We start from the raw sequence: 21,614 nt of genomic DNA on the forward strand, positions 1-21,614 counted from the left end.
TTTCATGATTAAGTTAAAAGTGTTTATGTTTAAAAAATAGTTAAAAAGGATTAATTTTTAATTACAATGAAGAATTTCAGTAATTAAAGAAAATGAATAAATAGAAACAAAAAAAATAAATATTGATGAATAAAATAAACCCACCCTCAAGCTTTGATTTTGATTTTAATTTTTAATTATTAAGTTCTAAATATATCGACAAAGATGTAATGTAACTAGTTCAAATACGGAACGAATATAATACAGGAATAAAATATCAAGGTGCATTCACTATGAGAATTCTAGTTTTCAGAGTGAATCATTAATTAAAATCAAATACTAACGTGAACGTACAACAAAATGAATTTCTCACATATCACTGACCATAACGTGACACCAGTGTGACATAACTGAAGTGCAATATTTATGACAAGTTACAACTACAAATACATAACTAATGTGTAAAACTCGTTTACACATCTATGCACTGGTATCAACTAAAATGGAATAATTGACGATCCATTTGCTAATTAAATACCTTAATATTAAATGCATATAATGTTTCCTTCAATTCGTTGTGTCGTCAAATATAGAGTGACACAGAGATGTATATCCATTTTGGGATGAACCGAACACTGTTACTATTACTCCAACCTGCAATTTGTTTGTCGTCACATGTGTGTGTGAACTAATGCCATTTATTTCAGTTACAATGCCGGAGTGGTCAGTGGAACATCGCGTGTTCAGGAACGATGCGTATGTGAAAGGCGGCGATTCGAATTTCCAGGTTCGGGGATGTTTCTTGGCCTCTTCGATCTCCCGACCTGAGTATGTGCGACTTCTTCCGGTGGAGATTAGACTTGGTTTGCTTGCATTTCTCCCGCCACCACCCCATTCGATCGCCCTAAAGCATAAGACTAGCCACAAACGGCTACTGAGCCTCGAAACAGTTTAGCGACCATGTCCTAAATAGCTCCTAGAGCTTACCTACCAGCGTGAGCGGGCTAAGCGCGGTGCCATACACCATTGGCTTACGTGTCCCAACCGCTCGCTTGTCATATATTTACTAAAACGGGTACGCACACTCCGTCATCTATTAAAAATATATAAGACATCCATAATACTTCGTCTCTACAATTCGTTGCCACGCCTAGGTCGCTGAATGCCAGCAAGTACTTGTCCACCATATTAAAGCACTTAGAGCCTTAATTGGCTGGTGATTAGCCATATATCTCTAGGTTCGTTTCCGACAGCAATGCAGTAGGAGTCTTTCTCTTAAGTAAACTGCTGAAATCGGTTGAGAACTCCCACAAGAGCCGACAATGCGGCTCTCGCCACATTGACTTGCCGCTTGTGAGTGCCACAATTTTCCCCTTGACCTCTAAGTTCCAGTATCGCCCGGTCTCTGCCCCCCCCCCCCCCTCAAGAGCAGAGCAGTCAAATATCAGGTGTTCATTTGACTGGATCTCCCCGCAAACGCCCTGCTCATCAGTTGCCAGGCGCAGCTCCACATCCTCTGTACCTCCACATTCCTGCGGAGATATTCAAAGGAGCGGGTGTAACGTGAGAAATACCGTACAGTACAGCAACTGAAGATACGTATTCGTAGGGAGGTATAGCAGATCACGCAGGAGATACTGGAACGGGTGGTTCAGTCAGCTTCATTTCTCGACTTGAAACATGAATATCAGGGAAGATGGTTATCACCTTACAGATGTAATTTTTGCTACCTAACATAAATGGCATCTGTTTCTCCACATGTTCTATCCAACATAATAAAGTTTGATGAAAAATTATTTGTGTCGTGTTCATTCCAAAACGGATATACATCTCTGTGTCAACCTAGTACAATATGTAACTTAATTGAAAGATGCGATGAAATTCCAATAAACAAAGAAAAAAAGAATTCTTCCTCGGCTAGTGAGTAAGTGCAAATGTTGTTAATTTTTTTTAATATGACATTTCTTTTTAATTTATATCGTTAAAATGACTCTCCATTGTGAATAAATAGTCAACAAAGAATTTAAGTTGAAAATTAATTGTGCGATACTTGTGTAGTTGTAATGCTGGTCGAGGTACTACTGCTGCTGTAGTAATAAAACTTGAAGAAAATGGTAATTACATTTATTGTTGTAACGGTCGTGAAACTAACAACGAAAAGAGTTATGGTCGGGTGGCGGGGGAAATGTTGAATGTTAGCACCTTTCTTCGTTGCTAACTGTTAGCTAGTTAGTAATCTAGACAAACATTTTGGAATCCATCCAAGTGAGTGAATTTACTTAGAGGCTTAAATCTACTGAAATAATTTATTAGTTTAAGAAGTTTATTGTTTTATCTTAGTTAAATAACGCATTAAAAAACATATATTTTATACTAAGGGAAAAAAAAGATCAAGTTGAAATTAAATTTCTACAGAATTTAACGAACAAATTACTTAAAACTTAACACAGCTATAAATTTGAATTACAGTTATTAACCAAATCTAACACAGTTCATGATTAACTAAGTGAGATGATTTAAAAAAAAATACAAATAAAATTAAGGAGCTAAGGAGCCACCTAATAATAATAATAAAACAAATATTCTTTATAACTATTAAAGTCTTTAAATAAAATGACATTTTACATAAAAACGTCGTTAATAAATTTATAAATGAATCTTTTACCTTAATTGGTACCTAATATAATACGTTATATAGATCACGGTATTTCAAAATAAATCATATATATATATATATATATATATATATAAACATAAATCATAGGTATAAAAAGACTTTTGCGCAGAATTGCGCAAGAATTTTTTTATCTCTATGACCGACTTTTCGTTTCCAAGGACCTAAATATTTTGCAGTTTGAACGCACTGATTTTCAAAGTACAACGCACTACACACTCAATTAATGAGTAGACCTATACATAAGAATAGAGTTTCAACTCGCTCACCACTGTCACTTGCTGCATAAGCGTGTATGAAAAATAAACCATTACAAAGTCAACATAACCTAAAATTGTGGTTATTATTTGTCGTCGATCTTAAATTAAGCGTAATTTAGAAACAACTCAATCAATCTTCATCAAATTTCTACATGCACAACTTCAAATATTCAAAATATTACAGCACATCTAAATTTCAATGAAATTTACTACGTAGTTATGGATATTTTCGAGCCAAAAAATTATATAAGATGTATTTGTTATATAAAAAAAAGATTTGTAGAAATTTTATAATGAACAACGTAAAGAAAATTCATAGTCATCCCCCAATCCCACCATTCGACCAAAAAATATAACTCAGATTAAGATTATGCTGTCTGTTGACAACCTTAAATTGAGCGTAAAAACGATTCATCAAATTTTCTCATGTAAAACTTCAATTAAAGGATAACTACGTTTTTGGAAATTTTCGAGCCATAAATATAAATATATATATATGTTACGGTAAACCCCCGAATACCGGTAAATCTTAAGTTTTACTGGTAAATTCTAACATTTACCAAGTTACTTGGTTAAAGTCCGAAAAAAATCTTGAAAACACATTTAATTCGGACTTTTACCAAATCGTTTTGGTAATTGTTGACAATTATCATATTCTGTTGGTAGAAGTTGACAAATCTGTAATGAAATCACTCAAAAGTATGAATTTAAAAATGCTCTTTCCAATATCGGAATTTCAGTGCACTACGGGTGAAAAATGAAAAGGTTTTTTCAAAAGATTACAACAAAACATCAAAAGATTATAAAATCAACGTATAAAGTGAAGAATAAATATGAAATAATGATTTTATTTACTGAAAAAATTATAGTTGAAAAAAATAAAAAATTCCATGATGTCCCTTTGTCCGACAGCATAGAAATCAGGACAAATCTGAAATTCATATACACATATGTATGTATATATGTCAAATAATTGGACTAAATTTCAAATTTTTTAATATTTGGGTTTTCGAGATTCGTCCAAAAAGCTGTTTCAAAATAATCTTGAATATTCCCCAACCCTAAATCTGATTGACTTAAAACTTTGTAATAAAGTAATTTGGTAAATACTTTCATCAACTAAAACTCAATTTTCTACAACCACAAAAAATTCAAAGATTAAAATGGCAAACATTTTCCTTCCCTAATTTTAGTTTGCCTAAAATTTGATGTTTTTAATGCTCTTAAAATGGACATTAAAGCCATACTCTGTGTAATAATTATACTGTGCATTAGTACATTACTGTACATAGTAAGTGTTATACTGTATATACAAGTAATATAATATAGCGTGTGTTGCATTTTTCGACCATGTCATACTGACATGACGGATAACGTTGACATTATTTTACCTTTTGACGATCAATTATTATATTTATATTTTTTGTAAAATTCAATTTAGTATAATCTCGATGATATGTGAAGTAAATAATTATAATGTATAACAGATCATTGTTCCTGAGGATGGATTAATAATCCGAAAGCGCTCGAACATTACTGTTAATGATTGCTGGTAAGTGGAAACTGTTTTATATATATAATTTAATATATTAATACCAATGGACCATGCTTAATAAAATTAATATAGTATGTGTTAAAAAAAATGTCATCCATCCAAGTAGTTTTTAATCTATATTTATAAAAATTAATGCGTGTTGTGTGTTCCAGCATAACTCTGGAACAATTTCATCCAGGCTTTGTACATATCTGACATACTATCTAGAAAAAAATACTATTCGGGTAAGACACTCCTGGGGGGGGGGGGGCGGTTTAGTCGGTAGTTCGCAGGTTTACATGCGCATATTAATAACATCTTTCGGCAACTGTTAGCGAGCCCGATACTGCTTAGGCGTCCGTAAATTGGATTCACCACCTATTTAACAAAAAAAAAAGAAAAGAAAAAAGACACCCTTAGCGTCCTTGGTAAATGGTGGTGGCGATAGGAAGGGGGTGGCATGTAAATATAATCAAAAACGACCGATATTATTGTCGAATCCAAAGTTTTAGGACTATTGGTGACAGTCCCGATGACATTTAAGTCCAAGTATAGTCGAAATCTGTTGAACCTTCTGGAAATAAATCCTCTGGATAAACAAATACCCGGGCAAAGCCAGCGTAATCCGCTAGTTCATTATAAATTACAAAATATATCTTTCAAGGTTATAAACAATTAAATTAAAAATATGTAATCATCTTTTAAAGAAAATTATTAAGTCCTTAGAAACGGATATATTGGATAATATTAGTAAGTAAATTAATTAATTGCAATTAAATAATATAATATTCTGTAATTTAATTAAATAAAACTGATTCAGATAAAAATATTAATGCTGAGTAGGACTTACCTGCTCTACCCATAAATTTGTTGTCATGATTTGATTCTTTAAATTCTGAAACAAAAACAATTTCATTAGAGTAAACATATTTTTACTAAAATTTTTAAATTTTAAATAACATAGCTTTTAAGTTCAAAGTTTATTAAAATATGTAATTTAATAGGGTATAATTCATGTAACCATATTCACTAATCTTATTTATATCAAATTGTATTTCATATATTTTACTAAACAGATTTTATCGCTAATACGTAAACAATTTTCGACGTAGGTCTAAAATTAACTATTTCGCAAACTAAACACAAATACAATAGAAAGCGTATCATTTCTGACAAAGAGGTACACTCAATTATTGATTTATACAGTAAGACCTAGTCTTTCTTCTGTCTATGTATAGTATGGTGGTTAGTCAATTTAACTGAGTCAGGTACCAGAGGGGCAAGTGAGCGGAGTTTTATTTTCTCAAGAGAGATAATGACGCTCAACACAGAGCCAATTTCTGCCGTGAATAGAATGGAGATGTCACTTATAGGGTGAATGTGACCTGCATTTAGGTGAGTTTGGCATTCTGATGTGCAGCAATATATTTGGCTCAGTGAAGAAGGCAAAAAGAAAACCAACTGCTTCATATTTTCGCTGGAATGTTTTGTGTGGAATATTTGCTGTTCTACCGATTGACTAGCCAATTTTTTTAATCAGATACGTCTCATGTTAAGTCGTCAATAACCATTAAGTTTATTATAACTTACGGACAAATGAATATATTTTTATTTGTTTAATGGATGTCTTTTATTTTATAAAATAAAATAACATTTTTCTTTTTTTTTATTTATCCAATACTGGATATATAAATCCATTACACAGAGTAATTATAAAATATAGAAACCGTTTCACATTTCAAAACTGAGGTATACTAGGAGGTAGAAACACCAAACATCACCGGGTCTAGCGGTGATCTTGTCACCGCAAATCAGCTGATTTCGAAGTCGAGAGTTCTAAGGTTCAAATCCTAGTAAAGGGAGTTACATTTATGCGAATTTGAATACTAAATCGTGAAAACCGTTGTTCTTTGGCGGTTAGGTTTCAATTAACATGTTTGAGGAATGGTCGATCTGAGACTGTACAAGACTATACTTTATTTACACTTATATATATCATCCTCACACATCCTCTGAAGTAATACGGTGATTCCAGAAGCTAAACAAAAAAAAATTAGAGGAGATAGAAACAAGTGCTGATCTACTACAAAATTTCTACTTTATGGTGTATTTTTCCGACATCGTTATGAGTAAACTTTTTCCGTTACCTTTAATAATCCGGAAACTTTTATCAAATCTCTTTCATTAAATATGAAGGTGGACATGTGATACGTGGTTTTAATGTAAACGCTAGCGAGAAAACCGTTTTTTTTTAAATGGTTTCGTTTTCGAGTAGTAAACAAAATTACAAAAAGTGAAAAATCGCGTTATTAATAAAACGAGGTAAAACGGTAACTTTTTTACTTTGTATTATCTTCAAAATCACGTCAATAACTAACTTTAAACAGCTAGAATTAATGACTCAAACAGTAATAACAGCCTTCACAATAACTAATAACTTGCAACACTACTACAAATTAAATGGCTAGGTCAGCTGATATTATTTACTTAAATTTCACAATATTTAATTTTAATATTTAGTTAAATATTTTCGGTCCTAAACTGCTTAACACAATCAATATAAAAATAAAAATAAAAAAGCTGACAACACAGTTGCAGGACTTTCCCCCCACACGGCTAAAGCCGGATTTCGGAAAAGTCCTATAACTGTGGATTGTTTCAGATGCACGGCTTACACACACAACTTAATTTAAATATTTATCATTTTATGTAAATGTAATATTTTTTTAGTTAATTCAATTCAGTGATTCTATCTAAAGCGCGCACGCTTATGTTATTTAATTCGCGCGGGTGTGGCGGTACTAACGGCGACGGTCGGCACTAACTAAACTAATATAATTTCAAAACTTACACAGAACAAATTTCACTTGTACGGTCGGCGGACTGGTGTAGCCGCGAGGCTTATCGCACCAGATGCCGAGTCAACCGGGCAGTCGAGTTCAAGACCCAGCCAGACCGGGTTACTTTTTTACACTTTAAATATTATTAATTTATTTAATTCTACCGCTACCTGTGACATCACAACATAGCACTAGTTCAGAGGACTTTTTGGTGTGGAGGTGTGATTTTTGAAAAGTTTTTTTTTTAAATATTGTTATTTTTTAATTAATAAATGTGCCTAGTAAAAATAATACCTAAATCAGGCGAAATCGGGAGATACTGAGGGTGACCTTATTATATAGCCTCGTCCCCAGGACGTTTAAAAAATTTAATGGCATCAATCCCATATATAGAGGTAATCGGACCAAGTTTGATCAAAATCGGTGCAGTAGTCCTGGAGATATGAGGTGATGTATAGGCCAACACCGAACACACGTACATACGAACATTAACACATGGAAGATTTCTATCCTGTTTTTTGAGTTATGTCAAAACGTCAAGATCCTTTGATAAATGCATATGCATAAATTTAACCAATTACTTTCACTTCTGGCGCTATAACTTTGCTATAACGCTATCTAGACGGGAAAGTGTAAAATGTATTACAAATTTAGAGTAGTAATCAGCTGCTACTATACACCAATGCAAGTTAACGCCTTATTTTGGGTTCTTACTTCAATATACAAATACAGGATTTGATTCTTTCTAAATTAATTACGTATTGCAAAATTAAATTACGGTTCAAATCTTCCTTCCCATTTAAAACAAAATGTCTTAATTCAATGTGGTAGATCCAAAATGACGGAATATAATTTCAAAAACAACATAAAGTAAGTAGTTTTCAACTGTCTCCGCATTTTTTTCTACCTCAAAGTATCCCTCCGTTTTGAAATATGAAACCGTTTCCTTAGTTTAATATCACCCTGCGTGTCACACATGTATTACATCGAATAAGATTTGATATAATTAATTATATTTAAAAACACTAAATCCTGATCGAGAGTACAGTCGTGAATCAGGTGATTTTGAATCCAGACACTAACCTTTAACCAATTGCTCGACCAGTTTTAGACATTGCAAATTTGTATTTATTTGTTAGAGGGTTTAGTTTACTAAAGATAAAACTTTAACATAATGTTAAGCCTTTATGTATCACAACTAGAGAGAAAAATCGGGTCTCCGTTTTAGATTCCTTTTGAATCGATGATTCTGAATTGATCAGGAAACCATCCTTCGATGGGTTTTTAATTTTCAAAGAAAAAAACTTCTTTTTGTAGGCAATGTAATTTAACTTCTTTATAAAAAACATCATAGTATTAACACGGCCTTAAAAAATCATTAATCAATAATGTGCTATTTCTAACTGGGTAAAAATACCTTTATTTTCTAGGTCATTTAGAAGGGATGGGAACTCGCTGCCAGGAAAACCTTGAGTTTTCCCGTTTTTAAGCTACTCGTGCTACTGTTTCCCCAAAAATCTTTTTCCATCGCTCCGTCTTTTCCTTATTATTTTTTTTCCCGTTTCGGGTTTTGAGGGTATATTTTGACCCTGCTAGGTGCAACCCGTGAATGCTGGAACAAATACAATATATTTGTTCCTGTTACATGGCTAGGGAACGTTGTGAATCGATTTGGCGATGTTCCTATATGTTGGTTATGTGTAAGCATATTGGCTGAAGTGCTTATCCGGTTAAGTCGAACTGTGCTATTCTTCCAAAATAAAAATACAGAACTTATGCAAGGTCTATAACAAAACAAGACAATCTAAAGTGAATGTCTCAAGGTTGGCTCTGTAAGTTGTCTAATATTTACTGTTCAATTGAGATTTAGGTTAAGTTCACAGAAGTAACAACCACCAATTCATTACTGATTTTAGCAGAATTAAAAAAAATGAATTGCTTATCAGGCTGACTGTTATGTTACCCGATTCTGAGTTTTATGTTATATGTACAGCTGGACTAAGAGTCCCTGTTTTGATGTCTCGGTTAATAGTGATTTCCAACTGCTAAAAGTCTTTGTTGCGTCTCATTTTTTAGGGAAAATTACAACGATTCCAACGGTGCGCTTAGCTTCTTTACGCATTGTCTGATTCAAAAAATTATAGATTTACTACATTATTGTTAATATAAACTCACCGGGTTGGTCTAACAGTAAAATCATTGCAGCAAATCATGTATTTAACAAATTATTTTAGTAGTCAAAGGTTTTAAGGTTCAAATACTAATACAGGTAAGTTACTTTTACCCGATTTTGAATATAAGACAATGAATATCGATGTATTTTAGTGGTTGAGGTTTAATTAAAAGGACACCTAAGGAATGGTAGGTCTGAGTACAGAGACTCAGACAAAGACCCAAACAAGAATACACATGTATTAAATATCACATATATATCATCCTCATCTCTTTGGGCCGTTACGTTGTTTATTATTCCGGAAGTTGAACAGATTGCAGCGTACACAATAGGAATACAAAAATAGTTATTAAATTACAGCAGAATTACAAAGTAAATTTAGTTTATAGTATAAATTAGTTATTTAAATTGGCAAACAGGTTATGAACCAGTGTCAGAGATGTGTAATCCATATATCTCCGTTGTTATTTTATAAACTACTATTACATCTAAATAATTATAAAAAAGAAGAAAAAACTGATAACGTTTTTAAAATTTTTTAAAAACTTCTACTTTGTTTCAGACATTTTTTCCATATGTAAGTTCCTTTTTAATTATGTTGTTAAACAAATTGAATAAATAAAAAAATATACTTACATATTAGCTCGTTAATATCACCCGATATAACCATTATATTACCATTTTTATAACAATTTATGGTACTGACGTATTGACGCCACCGCAGCTACAGCTTTATTTAAAAACAAAGTAGTCAATCGGATTTCGGTGGATTAACATTAAGGTTATATTATTAATAAGTTGTATATATTATGCATATTAAATGTTAATTGTAACAGGTTATTTATTTATTTTATAAATGTAATTTAACCAAATGTAACCTACGCTCGCTTCGCTCGCTAACCTTGACTAATTAATACAGTAATTTGTTGAGTATTTAAGTAATAAATACTAATAGCAAGGCTTACATGAACGTGCTTGATGAATAATTTGATTCAAAACTAAAATTTAATCAAACAAATTTTTTGTCGGCATCCGTGGCGCGAATGGTAGCGTTTCGGCCTTTCATCTGAAGGTCCTGGGTTTGAATACCGGTGAGGCATCGCATTTTCACACCCGCTACAAGTCGATTACTTCATCCTCTGAAGTAACGGTGGTCCCGGATGTTAAACAAAAAAAGAAATTCACTAATTATTGCAATTATTTATTATTTAAATAATCAAAACATTACTGTTAATTAGTGGAGATTCGCGAGCGTAGGTTAAGTTTGGTTAATTTATACCTATAATTATAAGAAATAATGCTTACATTTTTAATATGTAAATTGTGTTAATGTTCCCGTAACTTTGAAATATTTTCAAAGTTAGAGGATCATGTTTACGGTCGACGGGCTAATACATAAATATCAAAAAAGTTAGTAATATAAAATATTGTATGTAAGCTTTTTCCTAGTGCGTTGTGAACCACATCGCACATTGTTGAATCTACATTCTAGAGTCCAGTTACTTTAGGTGACTAAAATAGGATGTTCTTTATGTAATCATTGTAAAGTACAATAGACTTACAAAAGTCTATTGTAATTGTAAGACTATTTCAGCCTATAAATTTATATTTTTATTTTTTTGAGGGTCTCGCTCACTGAAATACTGTTGAGACCCGATTTACGTCTAACTATTTTTTATTATAATTACACGAAATTTAATACAGAGTGAAATTTTATATAGAAGATGTGTAGATTGAAAATAAAAAATAACAATTGGGGAAATAAACTTTTGTAGCATTTTAATAAAGCATTATTGTTTTGGTATAGCAATTAAAATGTTATTTAACAGGAATAAGTGAATAACAATTAAATTACTCTTGCAGACAAACAGATAATATTTAAAAGTTGTTACTGTTTTTTAAACAGTTATTTAAATATTACTAATTTTATTTCTTTAAGTTCGGTGTAGGAATACTACAAATGATAGATATTGTAGTAATAACATATACAAGATACATGATGATTTTATTAATGGAATAAATCGATCGTTTGTGATTTAAAAACAAGAACGCCATGATTTAAAAATTATAAACAAGAGATATAAAAAATTAAAAAACACGACTACCAGAAAAAATTGCTCTTTAATAAAGGATAATTAAAGAGCGTGCGGGTGACAATTTTATAAACAGTATATTTTTTTTAATTTATTTAAACATACATATATATAAATACGTATTTATAAAGCCTACGACACTCCCGGTAACGTAAGGATTCCAACGCGATGTCATATATTTATATCGGTTCAGCTGTTGAGCCGCTACGGTGAAACAAACATACATACAAACACCCTAAGTACATTTCTCTCCTTTTTGGGGAGTCCTGTAAAAACACTAGTAAGAAAACAACTTCACACGTATGAGATACGAAATTTCCGAAGCGTTCAGAATGAAGCGCTGATATGCTAATTATTCAAACACGACTTATTCATCTGATAAATTTTTTTAATTTATTTAAACTATATACAGTTTAATATTTATATAGTCTTTGACACTCCCGGTAACGTAAGGATTCCACCGCGGTTTCATACATTTAAATCGGTTCAGCCGTTGAGCTGCTACGGTGAAACAAACATACATCCATACACCCTAAATACATTATACTCCTTTTTGTGCAGTCGTGTAATAAAAAAAGTAAAAATAAAATTAACAATAAAAATATAAAAAATAATTCAAGGGTTTATATGATATAAATAAACTAGGTAAAAATAAATAGAGTAGGCATAAAAAATACAATAAAAAGTAAATAATGAAAGAAGGAAAACAAATGTATCCCGTAGTATAAATATCCTAAATAACTCCTGAACAATCCCATTTGGATGTTAAGACCCTAAAAGTGTGAAGTGTAGAGTAAAGGAAAGTAAAAACAATGCAAACTACTTATGTGGGCCATATATCAATACACACAGAAAGAAAAAAGTTTCCAAATTGTAAATCACACGAACGGGAATAGATCGTCTGGCGTTTTATAGTATTTTTAGGTTGTTTACAAAAAAAAAAAAAAAGAAAGGTAAAAGATTGATTCGTAAGTCTTGTTACTTTAATGTTAATAAATCAAGAGGATTTAATATTTAAAAGAAAATATTAAGTAAGATTAGCGGAAAGACAAGAAGATCTCAAAAGCTTTAAAAATAATTACAACGATTAAATACAAACTTAAAAGTAAGCTACAGTAAAAGCTCGTCGTAACTGTAAATTTCCTTAGTAAACGACAACCACGTTAATTTTGTATAAAGGTAACTAAAGGTAAGCGTTGACAGTACGTAAATTGCTGTACTAAACACAATACCTGAAATTAATTCCATTGTATTATTTTTTCTCATTTCACACTATAACAAAATTATTTAACTATGAGACTAATAATAACTATTACTGTGTGTGCGCGCATATATATATATATATATATATATGTGTGTGTGTGTGTGTGTGTGTGTGTGTGTGTTTTTGTGTGTGTTTAGGGGATGCTTGTACATTCAAACATTCATGGATGCGCGGGTGATTTGAGGTTATAAAATCGATTAAATATACAAAAAAAAAAAAAACAGACCACACCAAATAAAATACACACAAACAGAATTTACTTCGACAGATAAAAAAAAAGCTGACAACAAAGTTGTAATACTGGCATTGGTTATTAATTCTTATATAGTGGAAATACGAGTATAATGATACATGAAAAAAGTTTAAAAAACTTTTTAAAATTGTATTTTTTACTTTTTCAGCTGCCCGACCCCAAAAACCTTCCTAAAAATATCGTTTGACTTGTCTACTTTTACTGTGTTGAATGGAATAAACAAAAAATTCACTGAAAAATATACAACCAATAAAAAGTTGCCTGTGAATTCTTTTTTTGGGGATGGGAGTGAATTATCATGAAATTTTATTGTAATATAATATTTTTTAAATAAACAAAAAATAAATTTTAAAAATTCCACAAACGGATATTTTTAAAGGTTGATCGGATCCCCCACCGCCAATATTGACCCAAAAGTATTTTGACCACTTAGACTTCTATCATGCAAAAATATGAAATAAATAAAAAGGTAGTTTTTTCGAGTTTTGGAGAAGGGGAGAATTTTGGGGGATTTTTTTTTAAATAGTAAAAAGCATATACGTATGAACTGAGCTTAATATAAAGTAGTTAGTGTTAGAGAAAGTAGTTAAAGTAGGTTAATATAAAGGTTAGTGAAATTTTGAGAAAACTGCCCCCAAGAAACTTTCTCCTACAGCTACCGACCAAACTTTTACAAACAGTTTTCCTCATATACACGAACTTCAGTTACGAATTTCGTCAAAATCGGTTTATCCAATCAAAAATTATTAAGCTTCAAACACACCAACACACGTACATACGTACGAATATTACCCCCAGTTTATTTGTTTTTTGTGGTCCGTGGGTCCATAAACGTCGAAAAATTAAAAGAAAACAATCATACCCAATTTTATGACTGATTATTATATTTTCGCGCACAGCATTAGAGTTGTGATTCCCTTTTGCATCATGCGGCTTTGCATAATGGGCTAGCGAAGCGAATCCTGACCGGCTAGTAATTGTATAAAATTATATCATTTAAATAGTTATATTAATCAAAGATGCAAATAATTTTAACATACACAATAATCAGTAGACATGATCAGTAAGAAATTTAAAAAAACTAAATCGATAAAAAAATATAATGTATTAAGCGAACACAATACAAATTTATTATACCATTTGACCATGGTTTTTCTAATAGGTTTAAAATGAGCACAATTATTAATATAAGGCTACCGATAAAGAACGAAACAGTTCGGGTTATGTATAGCATAGTAGGTCTAAAGCTACACAAAGATAACCTAACCTAACGTAACCCCGTAACTTAAAGTTCTGGAACTATTCAGCTATACAAAGAAAGAAAACAGAAATATTTATAGAGGTACAGTACATATCCACGTATTTAGATACTCGTTAACATTTTTAATCTGTTTTTTATTAATATTCACATATGCCTATGAACATAATTATTTAACACATGGGAATTCATAATTAGAAAAACTCGGATACTTTATTAAACGTATGATAAATCATCACAGCATGTTATTACGCACGCAAACGCAAACGCACACGCACACACACACACACACACACACACACACACACACACACACACACACACACACACACACACACACACACACACACACACACGAAGAGTTTATCTTTTGCTAAACAAAACGTAATACTATGAAAAGTAATATAATGAAATATGTAAGCATCATATCAAAACAAAATCATACGTACCTTCCGTAGTAATTTAATTTAAACCACGTTACAACTACCTCTTATACATTAATTGAATGCAATAATAAAAATATGCAAGTCATTAGAAGTAACTAAAATGATTTAAACTTAACTCTTTTATAAAAAACAGCAAACAACGCACGTTAACACCGACTCACACTGTTACTGATGTATGATTTATGGCTACTACTGAGTATTGAGTATCTTCGTTAATCTCCGCGTACAATCGTTCGTCTTCGGGGTATTAGAATGTATAATGTTGTATAGTTATCGTGTGTCAGAGTTCCAGCCGGAGTGATCAACAGACTACACTTTTTAACAATTTACAACTTGTTGAAATTGTATAAACACCGTTTTTCTTAATATTTGACAAACCATTGTATACTTCAAGATGAGTTTCGTGAATGATGTTGTTATAAATTTAACATAGTTAAAAATTCCGACTGTGTTTTTTATTTAATATAGATTTTTTTTTTATTAACATTTTTTTAAAAATATTTTTTTTTTAAATTAATGAAAAAAAACAATCATTTTTATTATATTTTAAACTAATTCGGGTATTGTTTGTTATACGATCACCACTTCATTGTGATTTAAATCTTCACTTATTGAATCAGATATTCATAAATATACAGAATTAACATAAAACTTTTTTTTGAACGAACAAAACAGGATTTATTATTTATACATCTCAGAAAATATTAATAAAAATATAAATATATAATAATTATTAAAACAATTTAAAAAAAAATATTTATGTTTAAATAAAATAAATCAAAATTCAACTTTATCAACGATTCGTTTGTACTTTTTCAAATACTTTCGGTCATTCTACCATCATCAAGATAGATTTTACTTCAGTTAAAAGTATTAGAGTGAAAATTAACATAATTACATTAATAATTTAAAATAAAAAAATTAAAAATCATAACCGGTCGTCATAGTACAAAAGCAATTATGTCCGTTATGTAAGAAAATCGCAGTTTCTTTCTGATGCCGGCCTCTGTGGCGCGTGTGGTAGCGTCTCGGCCTTTCACCCTCTGTCCCGGGTTCGAATCCCGGTCAGGCATGGCATTTTCACACACGCTTACAAATCATTCATCTCAAGTTTTTTCTGATATAACAACAGGTTGTTATCAGATAACAACTGCGACTTAATTTAATTATGCTAATTTTCATTTTTAATACTTTTAAATTGAAGTAGAATTTTTCCTGATGATGATCGAATGATCGAAAGTACTTGAAAAAACACGGAGGAATTTTTGGTAAGGTTGAATTCCCATTTATTTTATTTATACAATAATAATCTTACATGCCAACTGTGCCATGATAGAAAAAAAAAATATTAGGAAAACAATTTCGTTAGAAATTAAATGAAAAGCACTCATAAAACATGTACGCACGTAAGAAGTTATACTTCTTTGGCGTTAATAAAAAAATAATTTTTTTACGCATTCAACCAAATTTGAACCGAGTCAAACGATCGATAGACGTCATATAACAAAGATTATCGAATATATTTCGATTAGATTAGTTCCATTAAATCTTCGGATGACGATTACGATTATCTTCGGGTACGAGGGTTATCAGCGGCTTATGATATGAAAAACCTGATACAAATAGTTTTATTTTATAATAGTGTATTTTATCAAAAATTTTGTTTTTGGTAAATTTCAAATTATTTATGCAAAATGAATAATTTATCTGATGCGTGCTATTTTCTGTCACTATTTAATTTCACTCATAAAAAAGTAATACATAAATATAACCTCAAATCTTGAAATACAATTTTCACAAAAAATAAATAAATATATTTCTGAAATACCAATATAATTGAAATACCAATGAATATGAACAACAATATTCAGAATTTCAGTCTTCAGAAATCCGCGTATATAAATATATATTTATTACGACTCAATATCTGTTATGTTTACAATACGTTCTAATCACTTAATTGCAAATCTTCATGGTGTGTTACATCGCGCGCGCAACTTCCATAATTTGCTGAAAATACACTCTGATCAGTTTCTCCTAACGCGCCAAAACTAGTATAACTTCAAAAATTATATTGCACTGAAAATTAAATTATATATAATTTTAATTAATTATAATATTAATTGTTTATAATTATATTCTAGTAAGAAATTATATTTTGACGGTCAAAAAATTTCAATGGTTTGAAAATTTTGAAAAAAAAATCTTGCTCCTTGTACAAATAATTCACAATATGAATACAGTATTTCTTAAAATGTAAACATTTAATTACAGTACTATATTAAAATCAAATAGAAAATAACTTGATTCATTAATCAAGTTGGTTGATCGTAAAATGCGTGAGGTAGATGTGGTGCTCTTAAAATTAATTAATAAGATCCACCGGTGTAAAATGAAAAAAAAAAAAAAAACTGAAATAATTGTCTCTTAATTGCATAATTAACTAATTAATATATTCTGATATTTCTCGATCAATTTAAGAGTTTTAAACAGCTTTCCAATTATCTGAAATTTTGTCAGGACTTCACTCATTCAATCAGGAATAGTTATTTTAAAAAATAGGTAGTCATACATTTTAATAATCATAAATAAACTGACGAAAAAGAAATCATGGCACTGCACTGCGGCTGTCGCAGTTTTACGCATGCGCACTGAATAATTACATCTATTGGCTTGCTATAAACGCCAATACGTGGTTGTTAATCTTTGTTTACATTTTCATGTGCATGTTTAAATACCTATGACTGTAGACAGTGCCGATTATGAAACACATGCTGTAATACGTTTCATAAATCTAAAAATTCAGTGAGAATACAGGGTATACGATTACGAGTATGTAATTATATAGTGAATTTCCTTTAATTCTTCGTAATGTTTATATGAAATTGTGTTGGTACGCTTAAATTAACGGAAGCTGTGTTCGCGCTGGGTACCGAAAATGCTGACCGAGTGAGTTGCAGAAAAACAAACGTTTAGCCAGTGCTTTCACACAAGATACAGCAATAAAGGCGATACGTTTTTAATCTGAACGCTGGTGAGAAGATATGCGTGTCTTACAATACACCGGATTCAAAACAACAGTCCATGAAATGCAGATATCTCCTAAGAAATTGAAATTCAAACAAATAAGTTTAGCACGAAAAATAATGTCCATCCCAAAATCGTGTTTTGGGATGGACAGGGGCCGTTGCTTGGTGTGGCCCATTTTTTTGGCTTGAAGTGGAGGGATATAAATACAAAACATACACTGACACCTTGACGAAGCTGCGTTTCACAATCCAAAACAGAAGGCGTGACATGCTTAGTACGGGAATCGTGCTGCTTCGCAACATAGATTGTTGTGAACACATTGGTTTAACAAACGTGGCTCATAGCAATCAAGATCTCATAGTGTCATGTGGCTGGGAACAAATTGATCACCCGACGTTTAGTTCTAACCTGGCGCCAAGTAACTACAATTGTTCCAGAATTTAAAACAGTACTTCGAGAGTCAGAGCCACGATGACGATGACGACGTCAAAACCGCCGTTCAGCAATGGTTATCCTTTCAGGCGGCAGATTTCTATGAAGTTGAAATGTAGAAGCTAATCATACGATACAAAAGTGTCTTAATATAGGCGGAAATTATGCAGAATTGTAGAATAAAATCCAGATTTTCACTGAAAAAAATTTGTTCTTTTTCTTATTAAAACCGTACTTAACTTAAAAAAACATCCTGGTATAATTTTAAAACTACGAATATTAGAAAAATGAGATGTATAAAAATCAAATAAAATTAAAAAAAGAAAAAAAAAGTTTTTTCTTTTAAATTCAATCTTCTTTCTAATACTTCTTCCTTATTTTAGTTATTTATTCATTTTTCTTCTCATGTTTTTTTGTTATTACACAGAAAATTCAAAAAGAAACTTATGTGAAACAATAACCCTTAGATACGTGACCTCGACTTGCAATACTTATTAAGCAACCCTTGACGTCTTTAATCCTGCTGCGGAGTTGAGACAAAGATTACATTTTAAAGAATAGATCTCGATATCCTTCGATCTCGATGTACTCTTCTGCAATACTTTAACGTTATTTAAATTTATTTATTATCATCCCGTTTAGTGGTTGTTTTCTTATTAAACAGTTACAATATAAAAAAATATATATGTATAATTTTTTAATGAATTATTTAAAAGAATTAATATAAAATTGAGAATTCTATGTGCCTTCAATATTTACTAGGTTTTATGTATTATTAATTGTAATAATTTGCTTTAAATTAGTTATTGTATTGAGCTTTAATTATGATAATAAACAATCAGTTTAGATCTGATTGATATAAGATCAATTTAGATCTGATATTGAACATCAGTTTAGATCAAACAGAAATTAAAATTTCACAAACGATAGTTTGTGATCTTTGCAAAAATATTAGTTAAAAATTATGTTAAATTTAAAAGTCATATTTATGGTAAAATAATTTTTTGGTTTTTATTTGTTAAATTATTGTTAGTTCAAACCCTTAGAAGAAATGAGTTGTAGAAAGTAGGTGTTCAAAAATTATTTCAACAATTTTTGGTATTCATAGAATATATATAAAACCTTCATCTAAGAAAATGGAATAACAATAACAGATAAAATATGGAGAAAAGTATGAAGAATAAAAAAAAAGAATATCGGTCCACTGAGGAATTAAGCAATGAGATACCCAGTTTAGAAGAGAATGAAGTATACCTCCAAGAAGCAGCTGTTCATTTAATTAACAATCCTTCAGGAGATCTGGAAATGTTTTAATAGAATATTTTTTTGGTGAAAAACGTTTTTATTCTATCATCGCCCGGAAAAGAAAAGCAAAATTTAATAAAAACATACCCTACAAATTTAAAAACAAAATTAAAATATGAAATACAAAAACAAAATAAAAAAAAATTAAACTTAAACATTAAACACGGCTATCAGAAAAAATAAAAATTTTAAATGAGATTCTTAACAGTATAAAAATAAAATAACATTACTAAAAAGTATATAAATACCAACGCTTCAAAGAAATAAAAACAGAATGTTCCTCGGCAATTTAAATTTGCGATGTAAGGCCGCATAACGTACGCAATTCACAAGGATGTGACGCACAGTCAAGCGGCAGTCGCATTGTATGGATACTGTTTTTTTGGTGGGGCGAAAAACGTTTTCATGTTACTGCCCGGAAAAAAAAATGAAATATAAATATAAAATACAAAATCTAATAGATAACAAAAATTATAGTATAAATTTAAAAACAAAATCAAAACAAACTAAAGTCCTAAAAAAAAAATAAAAAAATAAAAAACTTAAACTAATACGTTAGACACAAAACATACAAAAAGTATGTAAAATATTAGCACCCCGGAGAAACAAAACCACCTGGTCCAAAATTCTTTATTATTGCCAAGGATAGAACGAAAATTCCTGGGCAATTTAAATTTACGATGCAAGGCTGCATAACGTATGCGTTATAAGATTGTGGCGTACAGCCAAGCAGCGGTTGCATCGTATGCATACTAGTGCGTTTACTACTGATATCAGGTATCCGTGAGTAGCTCTCGTATGTCCTACCCGCAAACGGCAGAGGACTACCTCACGTCGAATTTTCCTGTATGAGGAGTCCCATAACAGCACGGAACGTTTAATGTGCCAGAGTTTTTTATCTACTGTAGCTGTCCAGTCATATTGCCACCTTGCTCGAAGAGTTTTACATAATTAATAAAGTCGGATGTAGTAACACGTAACACAGGTAGTGAAGGATGGTTGACTACATGCGTCTTTAGCAGCAGAATTTTCACGTTTATTACCAGGAATCACTACGCGGCTAGGTATCCAACAGAAACTCACATGTTTGTTGCGATGGTTCAACTCGGCGATTGCATTGTAGATTTCGGTGAGGATAGGATGGCTGGAATAAAATTTTTCTAAGGCTTGGAGAGCACTACACGAGTCGTTACAAACAAGGATATGACGGGACTTACAGTCAATAATAGCAAAAGGCTTATTTATAACTTATTTATGAAATGTATAACTCAGCAGTAAAGATACTCGTAATTCGAGGTAGACCGAACATATAGTTTCGGCCATTAACAATAAATGCGCATACAACGGCATCGTTCTGTTTCGATCCAACCGTATATACTATACGGATGCGTCTGGGCTGGTCTTGGAGAGAATATCGTGAAACATTTTCCGAAAGAAAATTGGTGGTGTTGATTCTTTATTGTATATGGCGAGGGAGGTATGTGTGTATATATATATATATATATATATATGTGTGTATGTATGTGTGTATGTGTGTATGTATGTGTATATACACACATACATACAACCCCACCCACACACACACACCCTGCAGAAGTCAAATCGATAATTCTATTCTGGCGAGCATGACTATAGTAATCACTTTAGTAGCTGCTGTTATTGTTTGCCGCAGGTGTTCCAGTGACAGAATTTTTTCTAGGAATACAATTTTCTTTAAAAAGAAAAATATCACTGAAAAATTTACGAGGAATAAAAAGTTGCCTATGATTTCTTTTTTGGAGGTGGGAGTGAATTACAATGAAATTTTATTGTAAATTTTATTATTAAAACATTTAAATAAACCAAAAAAGTTTTAAAAACTCCAAAAATGGATATATTTAAAACTTTAATTGGCTACCCCACTAATATTGCCCCAAAGGTATTTTGTCCACTTAGACTTTTTCATGCAAGGGAAAACAAAAAAAATCTGTTAAAAAATATGCAATAAATAAAACGGTAGCTTTTTTCGACTTTTGGTAAACGGGGAGAAATTGCTTTATTGGTAAGAAGCATATACGCATGTACTGAGCTAAA

The 21,614-nt window shown here is 31.2% G+C and overlaps 1 protein-coding gene across 1 annotated transcript in view; it reads right to left on the bottom strand.

The window, feature by feature from the left end:
- Positions 1 to 21,614, bottom strand: part of LOC142330676 (acetylcholine receptor subunit alpha-like) — a 457,041-nt gene that overhangs the window by 73,036 nt on the left and 362,391 nt on the right. Inside the window, exon 2 of the mRNA XM_075376122.1 lies at positions 5,298 to 5,342. Coding sequence (XP_075232237.1) covers positions 5,298 to 5,342 — 45 coding nt within the window. The remainder of the gene's footprint in view (positions 1 to 5,297; positions 5,343 to 21,614) is intronic.

This window comes from Lycorma delicatula, chromosome 9 (assembly GCF_047948215.1).
Source record: "Lycorma delicatula isolate Av1 chromosome 9, ASM4794821v1, whole genome shotgun sequence".
Classification (NCBI taxonomy): Eukaryota; Metazoa; Arthropoda; class Insecta; order Hemiptera; family Fulgoridae; genus Lycorma; species Lycorma delicatula.